The sequence below is a fragment of the Rattus norvegicus genome, chromosome 10 (assembly GCF_036323735.1).
Source record: "Rattus norvegicus strain BN/NHsdMcwi chromosome 10, GRCr8, whole genome shotgun sequence".
NCBI lineage: Eukaryota > Metazoa > Chordata > Mammalia > Rodentia > Muridae > Rattus > Rattus norvegicus.
Window position 1 is genome coordinate 53,693,664 of NC_086028.1, and position 12,258 is coordinate 53,705,921.

At 53.7% G+C, this 12,258-nt stretch overlaps 2 protein-coding genes across 18 annotated transcripts in view; both read left to right on the forward strand.

Annotated features, from left to right (window-relative positions):
• Nucleotides 1-5,887, forward strand: part of Pik3r5 (phosphoinositide-3-kinase, regulatory subunit 5) — a 68,082-nt gene extending 62,195 nt beyond the window's left edge. For 4 of the 6 annotated variants that reach the window (XM_006246770.5, XM_039086573.2, XM_063269619.1 and 1 more), the window contains 10 exons: nucleotides 232-934; nucleotides 1,060-1,222; nucleotides 1,539-1,664; nucleotides 2,163-2,291; nucleotides 2,456-2,549; nucleotides 2,788-2,864; nucleotides 3,072-3,165; nucleotides 3,244-3,326; nucleotides 3,805-3,917; nucleotides 4,045-5,887. In XM_006246770.5, the coding sequence (XP_006246832.1) occupies nucleotides 232-934; nucleotides 1,060-1,222; nucleotides 1,539-1,664; nucleotides 2,163-2,291; nucleotides 2,456-2,549; nucleotides 2,788-2,864; nucleotides 3,072-3,165; nucleotides 3,244-3,326; nucleotides 3,805-3,917; nucleotides 4,045-4,186 (1,724 nt within the window). In that variant the 3' untranslated portion in view covers nucleotides 4,187-5,887. The remainder of the gene's footprint in view (nucleotides 1-231; nucleotides 935-1,059; nucleotides 1,223-1,538; nucleotides 1,665-2,162; nucleotides 2,292-2,455; nucleotides 2,550-2,787; nucleotides 2,865-3,071; nucleotides 3,166-3,243; nucleotides 3,327-3,804; nucleotides 3,918-4,044) is intronic. The other 2 variants (XM_017597454.3, NM_001191923.1) reach the window with 2 other exon arrangements.
• Nucleotides 5,888-9,157: 3,270 nt separating this feature from the next.
• Nucleotides 9,158-12,258, forward strand: part of Pik3r6 (phosphoinositide-3-kinase, regulatory subunit 6) — a 51,293-nt gene continuing 48,192 nt past the window's right edge. For 2 of the 12 annotated variants that reach the window (XM_039086574.1, XM_039086576.2), the window contains exons 1-2: nucleotides 10,982-11,166; nucleotides 11,424-11,482. In XM_039086574.1, the coding sequence (XP_038942502.1) occupies nucleotides 11,429-11,482 (54 nt within the window). In that variant the 5' untranslated portion in view covers nucleotides 10,982-11,166; nucleotides 11,424-11,428. Of the gene's footprint in view, nucleotides 11,167-11,333; nucleotides 11,483-12,258 lie in introns of all 12 variants that reach the window. The other 10 variants (XM_039086581.2, XM_039086580.2, XR_005489908.2 and 7 more) reach the window with 10 other exon arrangements.

The window sequence follows — 12,258 nt, forward strand, 5'->3', positions numbered from 1 at the left end:
GTGGGAGCCCTAGTGGGTGGGTAGGTGGCCTGGTGGGTGGGTGGGGGCCTAGTGGGTGGGGGCCTAGTGGGTGGGGGCCTAGTGGATAGGTGGGGCCTAGTGGGTGGGTGGGGCTAGTGGGTGGGTGGGAGCTAGTGGGGGTGCACTATAACCCTGAAGCAAACACCTCCTACCCTTCCAGAGCAGGGGCTCAAAGGACACCAACCCAAACACTGCTTGTGTCTCCTATAGACATCCTACAGGAAGTCCTTCTCAAGGAGCAGGAGTTGCTGCAGCCAGGGATCCTGGGAGATGATGAAGAGGAGGAAGAGGAGGACTTGGAGATTGACAGGCATATTGCTGAGAGGGACTCCCTGCTCTCCACAGGCTCTCTGGTGTCTCACGACTCCGAACTGTTGCTTACCTCCTCTCAGGCCTCAGGACCAGTGCTGTCCCGCCAGGTGCTGACCACCTTTGTCTCAGGCCTCTCGGATGGCATGGACAGTGGCTACGTTGAGGACAGTGAGGAAAGCTCCTCAGAGTGGCCCAAGAAGCCGGGCAGCCAGCAGCGCCAGGGTCACCGCAGGCCTAGGCAGAAGTTCAACAGGTTCTATAAACTTTTAAAGAGCACCAGCCAGTTGGTCCTGAGGAGGGACTCTCGGAGTCTGGAATGCAGCCCAGACCCAACCCTGCCTCTGCGGCGGGCAGGGAGCCTCAGCAGCCCCTTGGACTTTCCGACCCAGCTCCCTTCCAGGGCTCAGCGCTCACGGTCCCTACCCCAGCCCAAGCTCAGCACCCAACTACCCAGCTGGCTTCTGGCACCACCCTCACACCACCAGCGCCGCCGTCCCTTCCTCAGCGGGGATGAGGACCCCAAGGCTTCCACACTACGGGTTGTGGTCTTTGGCTCTGACCGGATCTCAGGGAAGGTGGCCCGGGCCTATAGCAAGCTCAGGTAAGGGTAGGGACAGGGTGTGTGGCTCTGCCTTGTGCATCAGGACTGTGGTGCTGATAGAATTTAGAGCCTGCCTGGGAGTCCTGAAGTCACTCCGGATTCACCATTCGCCATCCCCTAACCAGGCGGCTGGAGAACAGTCACCCGATCCTCACCCGGTTCTTCAAGCTTCAGTTCTTCTACGTACCTGTGAAGAGAAGCCACGGAGCCAGCTCTAGTGCCTGCCTATCCTCTCTGAACCAGGCATCTCCACTCCTTCCAGACTCCTTGAAGCACCCCAGCCCTGCAGTATGTCCCAAACCTCAGGCCAAATGGGATGGGGAAGGGGAAGAGACAAGAGATGATTCTGGGTATTTGTTTAAAAAAAAAATCGTTCAGAACGATCTCCTGTGTCTGGAGGCGCCTTCTGCCTGGCCCTCAATCCCAGGTCCCCGACCTGTCCTTGGGTATGACCTTCTGCCAAATGGCAAAGACTGAATACCATCATATTTCTCTAGAGGCATAGAGAAGCTCAACTTGGGATTTCAGATGCAGCCCTGTGCTCTGTAGCTATGGTAGGCTGGCTTTCCCTGTAGCTGGGGATAATTCTTGTCCCTTACCCCAGGACCTTGGCAAGGCCCCATGGGAGGACAGTACCAATGACATCTCTCACTACCTCGGTATGCTTGACCCTTGGTATGAACGCAATGTGTTGGGCCTCATGCATCTGCCTCCTGAAGTCCTGTGTCAGGTAAGTGGACTCTGAGGTAGGGGTTGGAGCCCACTGGCTCCTGGCATTTCCATCTCACTTTGAGGATTCTGGTTTTGGGGAATCCACGAAGGGCCAGGACTGGCTTAGAAAGGGAAGGGGCAGCATATGTGAGAAGCCAGATGAAGTCTGAACACAGGGTAATACGGCCGAGGGCTGGGGCCACTGTGGTAAAAAGGGGGGGGGGCGGAATCCTCAGAAGGGTAAAAAGACTTTAGGTGTCAGTTCCCTCTCATCTCCTCACTTGTCTCCCAGGAGGCCTGTGTGAGGCAAGGTGAGGCACAAAGAATACATTGGGATCCCTGCCTAATACTGCGTCCAGATCCCCTCTCACTGTCTCTCTCTCTCTCTCTCTCTCTTGCTCTGTCTGCCTCCAAATTCTTCTCCCTGCCTCTCTGTGTGTCCTCACCTCCCTTCCTCTGGTGGCTTCCTTTACCCCACCACCTCTCCCACCCGGCTTGGCTGCCCCATCTACCACAGCAGTCCCTCAAGGCAGAATCTCGGCCCCTGGAGGGCTCGGCCACCCAGCTGCCCATCCTGGCCGATATGTTACTCTACTACTGCCGCTTTGCAGCCCGCCCAGTGTTGCTGCAGGTTTATCAGACAGAGGTGAGGTCTGTCGTCCTGTTTCTCCCTGAACCCCTGGTTAGCTATGGCCCAGTCCCAGCCTGTGGCCTGCTGGGCCTACAGCACTCCATCCTCACCCCTGGAAGCCCCTAGGCTGGTCCACAGGGTCCACGCTGATGTACATGCTCTACTTGTGTCCCTTCCAGCTGACCTTCGTCACCGGGGAGAAGACCACGGAGATCTTTATCCAGTCTCTGGAGCTGGGTCACTCTGCGACCACTCGTGCTATCAAGGCTTCAGGTGGGCACCAAGGGAACCCTTACGGAGATGAGCAGGGGGTGGGGTCGGAAAGAAGAGGGAGCAAGGGGAGGCACGGCCTTGTGGGGAGAGAGCAGGGCAAGGACTACGGGGAGGTAGATGTGGGGTGCAGAAGGAGTCCTGGCTCTGGGGAGTTGGAGCCCAGAGGAGTCTAGGCCAGAGGGAGGGAGTATCCAGAGAGGCGGGAACACTGAGTGAAGAGCGCATCTGTGTGGTGCAGGTCCGGGAAGCAAAAGGCTGGGCATTGGCGATGACCGGGAGGCCGTCCCTCTAACACTACAGATTATTTACAGCAAGGTAAGTGAAGTCGGTGCTGAGCTCCTTCCAGCCGGGACTGCGGCTGAGTCCTCCTCACCAGAGCTTGGGCCCAGAGCTGACTCTAGCGTTCTCAGGCCCTCAAGTAGACTCCCAGACTTCCTTTGGTGGCCCTTTAGCATCCAGACCCTTCCAAGGCATCAGGCTCTGGGGCTCTGGGCTGAAGGGTGTGATTTTGCTGCCTTCCAGGGAGCCATCAGTGGGCGAAGCCGCTGGAGCAACCTAGAGAAGGTCTGCACCTCTGTTAACCTCAGCAAGGCCTGCCAGAAGCCGGAGGAACTAGGTAAGCGGGCTGGAGAGGATGGCTGGGAGGTGTGGCTGGGGGTGCCCGAGCCTGACCTGAGCTACCCTTGACCTCCAGATTCCAGCATGGAGGCGCTGACGCTAACCCTGACAGAAGTGGTGAAGAGGCAGAACCCTAAATCCAAAAAGGGCTTTAACCAGGTAAGGGCTCGCTTCTCTCGCCTTGCACCCACGGCCCTGGCAGGAGTGGGGAGTGGCTTGCTTGGGAAGGTGGCCTTGCATTGTGTGTAAGGGAGAGACAGAGAAAGGATTGCTGGGGAAGAGGAAGTACATGAGGCGGGGAATGTGAGGATGTATATATGTGCAAAGGTTGTGTGGTTGTGTGGTGGTCATTCAGGGTCACTAGGTCTGAGCCAGTGTGGGCACCACGTCAGAGAACCCTGGGGTCTCTGGGTTGGAGCAGGCAGTGCATTGATTCCTCGAGATTCAGTAAGAAGCTGCAGAGGAGACCGGACCTGCTGTGATTCTCATGATTCCGCCTCTGACTTGATGGTTAGCTCTCAAGAGCTGCCAGCCAATCCTGTCCCAAACTCTCCCAGTTCCTGTGGGAAAAGAAGCACCCAGGGCTGACAGAGGTATGGCCAGGGCTCCAGGGCCTGAACTAGGGCTTCCCTTCCAGATCAGTACATCCTACATCAAAGTGGACAAGGTGCAGATCATCAGCTCCAGCAGCTGCCCCTTTGCTGTGTGTCTAGACCAGGATGAGAGGAAGATCCTGCAGAGTGTGGTCAGGTGAGAATGGGGCCCAGCTCTGCTAAGCAAAGGCGATCGATCCCCGGGGGGGGGGGGGGAGGCGGGTGTGTCTTCTCTCTCATCTACAGCCTGCAGAGCGTCGTTCTTACACGACCCTGTCCTATAGGTGTGAAGTGTCACCCTGCTACAAGCCAGAGAAGAGCAGCCTGCCACCTGAGGGGTCCCTCAGCCAACCAGCAGAGGCTGGGTCTGACCTGTGCTCCCTTCTCTGCCTTCCCATCATGACTTTCAGTGGTGCTCTGCCCTAGTGCACCTAGGTATGAGGCTGGACAGCAAAGTGCCCAGCTTCTCCTGGACCACTCTTCAGGGCAGCTGCTCTCTATGGAGAACCAAATTGCCCCCGGGTTGCATCAGGATCTCTCTGCAGGCCCTGCTATGGACCAGGGACGTCTGGTCAATGATATCTTGAGCCTCAGAGAGCTGATGAGGAAACAGGCGTTGGAGAGAGAAGGGCCTGAGATGTCCAGTCTTACAGATGCCTCTGAGAAGAGGGAGAGGGATGGGTGAGAGGTCCCAAAGGAAGGTGTGAGGCTTGTCTGTGGTTTAGGCCTCCTTTCCAAGCCCTGGACTGAGACCCATCTTTGACTTGTCAAAGACTCAGGGTCCCTAACTAGAGGTCAGTTTCTCTAAGGCACAGGTAGGAGAAAGATGAGTGAGATTTCTTTCCTGGCCTCAGACATCATCTCTCTATCCTACCACTACCATCATGAGCGCACATGTACACACACAGAGAGACACACAGAGACACAGACACATACACAGACACACACAGATACACACATAGACACACAGATACAGACAAACACACACACACACAGATACACACACAGACGCAGAGTCACACATATACACGCAGACACACAGTCACACGCACACAGACACACACACAGACACACATGCACATACGCACACGCACGCACAGACTTTCTCAAGTTCCCCAGATCCCTTGAAAAACAGCACTAATGTTTGGTACAAATTTCTCTCCTGAGCCCCTTTCTGGGTCTCAGATGCTGGGGGCACAGGACTGACTTGGTTCCTTTTTAACTAAATGACCAGAGGAAGTTAATGCATTTCTTCAAGCCTCTGTTTCCTCAGTCCTGAAGTGAAGGGGAAGTGGATCCTCAAAGGGAGTGCCCCTGAACCTTGCCCAGTGCCTGGCTCTCAGCAGCTGCCCTGGAAAGACAGCGTCTTGCCCTCCATTGCTGGTGCCCTGCCTTTGGTCTTGAATATTCTCAAGGCAGACCTTGTTCGACCTTGCCCCACCTATGGGTGAGGCAGAACCCACCAGGCTTAAGCCGCAGTCAGGAAGGGCCACCTAGGTGCGGATCCTCCCCAACTTCCCTAGCAGATGGTTCCAGTAAAAGCTCACTTCCTCCAGGGCTGGGGGCTGGCACACGGTATGTGAGCAATTTCCATCCCCACAAGCTCTCTGGACAAGGTCTCAGCGGAGCAGAGGACGAACTGCTGAATATCTAACGGTAGAGACAGAACACTCACGCATGGGACCCGATAGACCAAGAGCCTGGAGCTGAAACCTGCCAGACTGGAGGGCTTAACGAGTTGACAAGATGTGGCTGGGACAACAAGGTGGTGGGCTGGCTCGGGCCCTGGGCTGACATGGCTGAGTAAGGAACCTTGGAAGCGTAACAAGCTGCACACAAAGTTCTTCCTGTCCCGTTCTGCGCCAAAGACCCCGGTTTATAGAAGCCCAAGGAGCCTGCAGCGTGCTCCCGACTTGAGACTGGACAGAGCCACTATGTTGTCATTCCCAGTCCCAGCTGCAGGTCTGCCAGGCTCTGGAGCGACGTCCAGCCGTGCATTTCCACATACTTCCACCCGCTGTGTGAGCCCGTTGTTCTACTGCATCATCAACATGACATGGATCAACGGATGGGACTTTAATGTTATTATCAAATAAAGTTGATTTATTGTACACTTGGAGACCTATAGCTATGCTGGAGCATGTCCGTGAACTGTTCAGGGTTTACGTTTATCAACTCAGGGCTGGAGAGATGATTCAGCAGTGCGCGCTGCTCTTCCAGAGGACCCAGGTTCCGTTCTCTGTACCCGCAGAGGATGGCTCACAAATGCCTGTACTCTAGCTCGAATGCTTGTACCAATAATCACTTCTGGCCTCTGAAGGCATTCACACACACACACACACACACACACACACACGCATACACACACAAAATAAATTGTAGCTGAAGTAAGGGATTATTTAGTTTATTTGTAATTTTCTACTCTATAGAATATATATTTGTGCTAAATTTTCATTGACACTCCTCCATTTTGGCTTTATCATAACATGCTGACTTCCAGAACAAAAAATTCTACACATCTCTACTGTTCCCTGTATTACTTCACCTGTGAAACATAAGCCTCTGTATCCTGATGTCCCTGTGGGCCTGAGGATCCTGGCACTGACAAGAAATAAAGGACCTGGGCCCATCACACTAGGGAGAGCAAGGGAAGAGATAATAGCCATATACACCTGAGGACGCCGTTACACTTGTCACACAGAGGGGAAGAGGAGGTGTTGGACACTGGAGGACACCAGCTCCAGCATCCCAGAATAGCTGCCTTGGCTGGAGGGCAAAGGCTCTGAGAAGGTTGCAACTTGGCATCAGTAGGCTGCCATGCACGTCAAAAACTTGGTTGGCTAAAAGCTGGAGCAGCCAGTCTTTCCCTCATAGACACAGACGCTTAGGGCACATCTAGTCTAAGCTGGACTTGTGTGGTATGATCGCAAGCAGTGTACTGAGTCCAGGTCTTTCCCGTGGGTCTCTTGGGTGCCTTGGACCTGCATGATGATGCAGGAGATGCTACATTGGCCACCTTACCACAGGGAGGCAGGTCTATTCTCAGGGGTGTTGTGGGGTGTCTGAGAGGAAGTGTGGGTGCTGTGAACTGAAAGCCAGCGCTGTGGTTAACTGTAGCCTGCTGAGTTAAGTGGGGGGCCTTAAAGCTTTCCTGGAGAGGGGGCACCCCCAGAAACAATGTCTGAGCCTCCTTTGTTCTTCTTAGGCAGCTGGGACCTGAAATCAAGTGGCCTACTGACTTTCCAGCTGTCCCTAAGAACCAAATGGTGACTCCATTGATGGCTAAGAGCTCCTGGGCAGGGATGCTCCCATCTCACCCACTTGCTAAAGTAGAGAGAAGGGGGTTCCATCCAAGTATCTTTACATACAGGAAATGACAAGTACTGGCTAGGTCTTTGTCAATGCAGCACAAAGGAGTCATTTGGAGGAGGGGACCTCAACTGGGGGCACTGTCTTCAGCAGATTGTCCTGCGGGCATGGCTGCAGTATTGGCTCATTAATGATTGATATAGGAGACCCATCCCACTGTGGGCGGGTGGTGCCCCTGAGCAGGTGATCCTGCTCTGTTGCCACCACTGGCCGGGGACGATGGGTAGTGATCCAATGAGTAGCTTTCCTCTATGCTTTTCGCCTTGCCTCGTGTTGCGTTGGAGTTAATACCCAGTGAGGGACTGTGACCTGGGAATCATATGGTAAAGTAAACTCTTCACTCCCACCGAGCTGGGTTTGGACCAGTGTTTTACCACAGCAGCAGAGAAACCCTGTGCACTGGAAGACATGCAGATCCTTGGGAAGAGGACTTCCTGTTTCTATGTGTCTGGGGGATGGGGTGGGGTAGATCTCCTCCCTCCTACCCCCACATTTCTGAACCTTTCCCTTCATCTAACGATCCCTTTACCTAACTCTTTCAGTAAAGTCCGAGTACTGAAAGCTGCCTCTCCCGGGACAAAGTGTCCTCCGCCTCCTGCCAGAGGCACAGGAAGTTGATGGTTCCATCCATCCATTAGAGATCTTCTGTGTTCTACTCGCAGGTACACCTGAGGCTCTGAACATCCCCTGGAAAGGTAGTTGTGGCCACAGCTGCCCCGTGAACCCCTTTGAGGAACCTAAGAAGGTAGAAGTGGAAGGTTCATGACCTTAGTTGTGGCCTCTAGAGTAGGTCATCCCAGTGAATGCCGTCTGGGTTACAGCCGCCTCAACAACACCTACCAGTGCTTAGCTCTGCACTGGACAGGTGTTCTCGACCCTCGTGCTCCTGCTAGCTTATGTGTGCCTCTTCTGACCCTGCGAGGTTGGTACTGTTATACCCATTCTGCAGGTAGGAAAACTGAGACACATGGGAGTTGAATAATGTACTTATGGTCCCTCGAGCCCAGATGGTGGCCTCCAAAAGTGCCATGCTTAACAAAGCTATGTGGCCATCTCAACACCTCACAAGTGGTGGGTAAACGGAGGCCCAGAAAAGCAAAGTTCATGATTGTATCTGAGGCTGGCTTTGTTGTGATGGAATTCAAGAGGACAGCTCCAGTCTCATGATGGAAGGGACACTCTGCTCACCCTCAGGAATGGTGGGAGCAGACTGCCAAAGGAGGGGAAGCTTTGGTAGAGTAGGTTTTTCCTGCTCCAAGCAAGTCTGGGCTACCTGAGCTGAGGGGAAGGTGGCTGGAAAAGAAGTCCAAGTGTAGCTTCAGGCCTCAGTAGGCACCTGTCTTCATATGTACATGTCAATACACAGACACACATATGCATAAGGAAATGTATTAAAAGTTTATGCATAATCCTGTTAGATGGCTTAGTGGATAAAGACACTTGCAGCTAAGCCTGATGACCTGAGTTCGATTCCCACATGATGGCACAGAAGCTGGCTTAACCTAGTCCCCCTGATGCCTTTGGAAGGGGAGAAGACAGGGCATGGGCGGCCCAGGGCAGCCTACCCCATCCACCTACACCTGGAAGGGAAAGGGCCTAGATGGCCTGGGGGCAGAGGTCTTCTCTGGGCAAAATAAGCTGGAACTAGGATCCTCTGGAGAGCTGAGAAGCTGGGGTAACCTTTACAGCCAATCTCTCCAACACCTCAGGGTGTAGATGAAAAAACTGAGGCCCAAAAAAAACGGGTTCCGCAGCCAGAGGTATGTTAGCAGGAATTTGTGCGTGCACGAGTGCGTGCTTGCGTGCATGCGTGCATGTATGTGTGTGTGTATACACTTGAACAGTCCCCTGAGAGTGCCTGTGTTGTCATGAACTGCCCGGGGACCCTCTGTACTGTTGCTGGGGAATTATTGTTCCCACTGGTAGGAGAAGCTGCTGGGAGACAGGGACAGGGGACGCAGGTGGGGCTAGACAGATGTTCTGTGTCTACGCCCTGTCTGGAGATGGGCGGGGCTTGCACAGGGGCAGGTGCGGGGGTGGAGTGGGGTTCTCATGACCGCCTCCTTCCCGGCCCTGTCCTCTGTGCAAAAGATGGCTCTGGGGCTGTCTGCAGTCAGTCACCTAGCTGCCCGCTACTTGGTTACCACACCCACACCAGCTGCAGAAATGCAGCTGATAAGAGCGGTGGTGGCCACAAGAGCAGAGGACGACATGTGATTTCCGATTCAGTTAGGCCAAGGCTGATAAGCCAGACTGCCCGGGCCACCCGTGGAGGCTGCACTGGTTCATGCTCTCCCTTATCATGCTCTCGGCTTATTTATTCCCCGCTTGTCACTCGTGTACTCACTCTCCATTTGCTTTACTGAATGAGCCAATCCTCTTCTCGTGGTTGGGGTGACTAAAATCTGACGACTGCTACTATCCCAAAACTTCCTGAGCAGGCAGCGGGTGGGGGCAGGCGGGCAGGCAGACCAGTGAACACCAGTGAAGAGGAGCTAGAGAGAATTAACCTCGGGGGACATGGGAAATTCAGGAAAGAAAGTAATAGGAGGGAGACAGAGCCAGAGAAGAAATGATGCTCATCCCTGAACTGCTTTTTCTAATGGCTTTTTTTAGAACCTAGTGAGGGCCTTACGAGGGAGTCAAACAAATAAAAACCAGTAACTCCATACTCCAAGTAACTGCAAGCGACAGAAGCCCACATGAAACAGGTTTGATCTTCGAAAGGTGGGGAAATTATTAGATCGCATAGATGAGCAGATTAGAAATAGATTAGGTAATAGGGTTTCAGGCACGGCTGGATCTAGGTGCTTTGATTACAGCATCATTATCTATCTGGCTGCTACTCTCCAGAGCTGATTTACCAATGGGCTGCGACCAGGGAATCTGTGACTTTTAAAAAGAGAACTAAAAGGTATTGTTGGAGATGTTCCTGTGTGATCGATTTCACGTTGAGATAGAAAGGGAGGAGGGTAGGGAGGCAGAACGAGGAGGAGCTTCCTCTCAATGCCCCCAACTATCCTTCCCTAGACCGGACATTTGTCACCACTGACCACTGGTCCCTCCTTGACATTCCTGCCCCAGGTTTTCCTCTTGCCCCTCTCCTGTCACTTTGCCTTGTTTCCCATACTTCTTGGTCAAACAGGAGATGACCCAAGAAGAAGATTAGAAGGAGAGTCTCAAGGCCTAGATGGTTTTGGTTTGCCTGTTTAGAGACAGGCTAGCAAAATGTAGCCCAGGCTGGCCTTGAACTCACAGATATCCACCTGCCTCTGTCTCCTAAGCATGGGGGTCAAAGGCGTGGACCACCACACCTGGCAGCCTGCATGGTTAAGAACCTTCACTGGTTCGTGGAGAGGCAGCAGCGAGGAGCTACTCAGGGGTGAGATTAAGGAAGCAGCCCAGGGCAAAGCCCACAGGCTGGGGGAGGCAGTGCTGTGCAGACTTGATGTGGTTTAAGATGCAAATGTGGGACGCCAGGTGCTGGGATGACACCAAGTTTCTGTTCCGAGGTGACAGACAGAGGCACAGGTTTGGCTGGTGTGGAATAGCTCAGTCTGTACATGTCAGGGGGGAGGAGCTTAACGGACCTCTGGCCCATGATCTCCAGTATAGGGTGAGGCATAGATGGGGTGTTTGGACTTTTGGAAAAGCCTAGGTTTCTGCTTCAGGACCTCATCAGCATGAGAGCGGACCCTTGTGGAAACATCCGTCCCTCTAGACAGGTCAGTTGCATTAGGTCAGAATAAGGAATCCTCCGGGGACAGTGAGTGACCACACCCACTTCTTTGAGGGGAAAAAAAGCATCTGCAGGATATGCCTGGGAGGGGCTTTGTGGGCTGTGAGGAAGGGGAAGGAAGGGGAGGGACAGGACTGGCTGAGTGAGGAAGAACATTTTCTGCAGATCTAGGGTAGACAGTCAGGAGTACAAGGTCTCCTTGGCTCCTTTGGGACACCTGGTCCCTGGGGTTGCTGGCCTTCTGGACAGGAGCTCAGGAGCTCATCGACTGAAGGATCTGGACAGGTGGACAGCTGAGGTAGGTTCTGACTGGGATAGGGTATCTGGGGAGGGAGTTGGGAGAGAGCTGAACCCCTATGAGAGCCATGGGGGAGGCTGGTGGCTGGAGAGCCCTCAGAAACCCACGTCTCAGAAGGCTAATACTGATGTGACCAGTAAGAGCCCCTGCCAGCTCTTTCTGTTCAGCCTATTTTCAAATGAGGAGAGGACCCATGATCCTGTGAGGAGGCCTTGCTTGTTTCATCCCTCGAACTCCGTGCCTTCTATCAATAATAGGGCCAATGCCCGTGCTGTGCTGTGTGACACGATTCTCCCAGCAACTAGAGGCTGGCTCAGTAAGTGCTTTAATGACCACCTTGGGTCAGGAATAGGCCAGGGCTCAGCACAGGGAAGTAAATTGCAGCAGGTTGCAGACTAGATGGTCATACAGGGAGACTCCCTCAGAGATTCCTTAATCTCTATCTATGCTGCTTCCGGGACATCATCTGTCCATCTCTCTTCTGGGTATTTAGTGAGTGTCATGGCTGTGGTGTGGTGCGTGTGTGCATGTACTCGCACTCACACAGAGAGATGGGGTGGGGGGTGCATCTCTGCTCTTGATGTTGGCCTCCCGCTCCAGGGCTAAGACAGGGCCTTGGGTGTCTAGCACAGGTAATATAAGGCACTAGATTGCTAGTGAGCAGGGACTTGGGAACGGATCCAGGGGACGGTAAGGTGAGATCAGGATGAGGCTTCAGAGATTGGGAGGGCTTGTATGCAGAGGTGAGGCTAGCCCAGGAGCACTCCTGGAGGAGAGAGCCCAGTGTGCAAATCTCAGAGGCAGGCCAGTGGACATATAATTGAGGATGAGGGAGCAGAGACCTAGGAACTTTGTGTGGCAAAAGGTGCAGAATTGTGAAGGACTCCAGTGTGGGACTCTCCTTGTTTGTTGACCTCCGGGCAGGTCTCATGTGTCACCTGGCATAGTCCTCTTGCCCATTCTATGTGACAGGTGCTGCAATGGTGTCTCCTTTAAAGGTGAGGAGGGCTGGGGGTGTTGCTCAGTGGCAGAGCACTTACTTAGCAAAAAACCCACAGGCTTTGTAAATAAGAAAGAGAGGGAAAGAGGGAA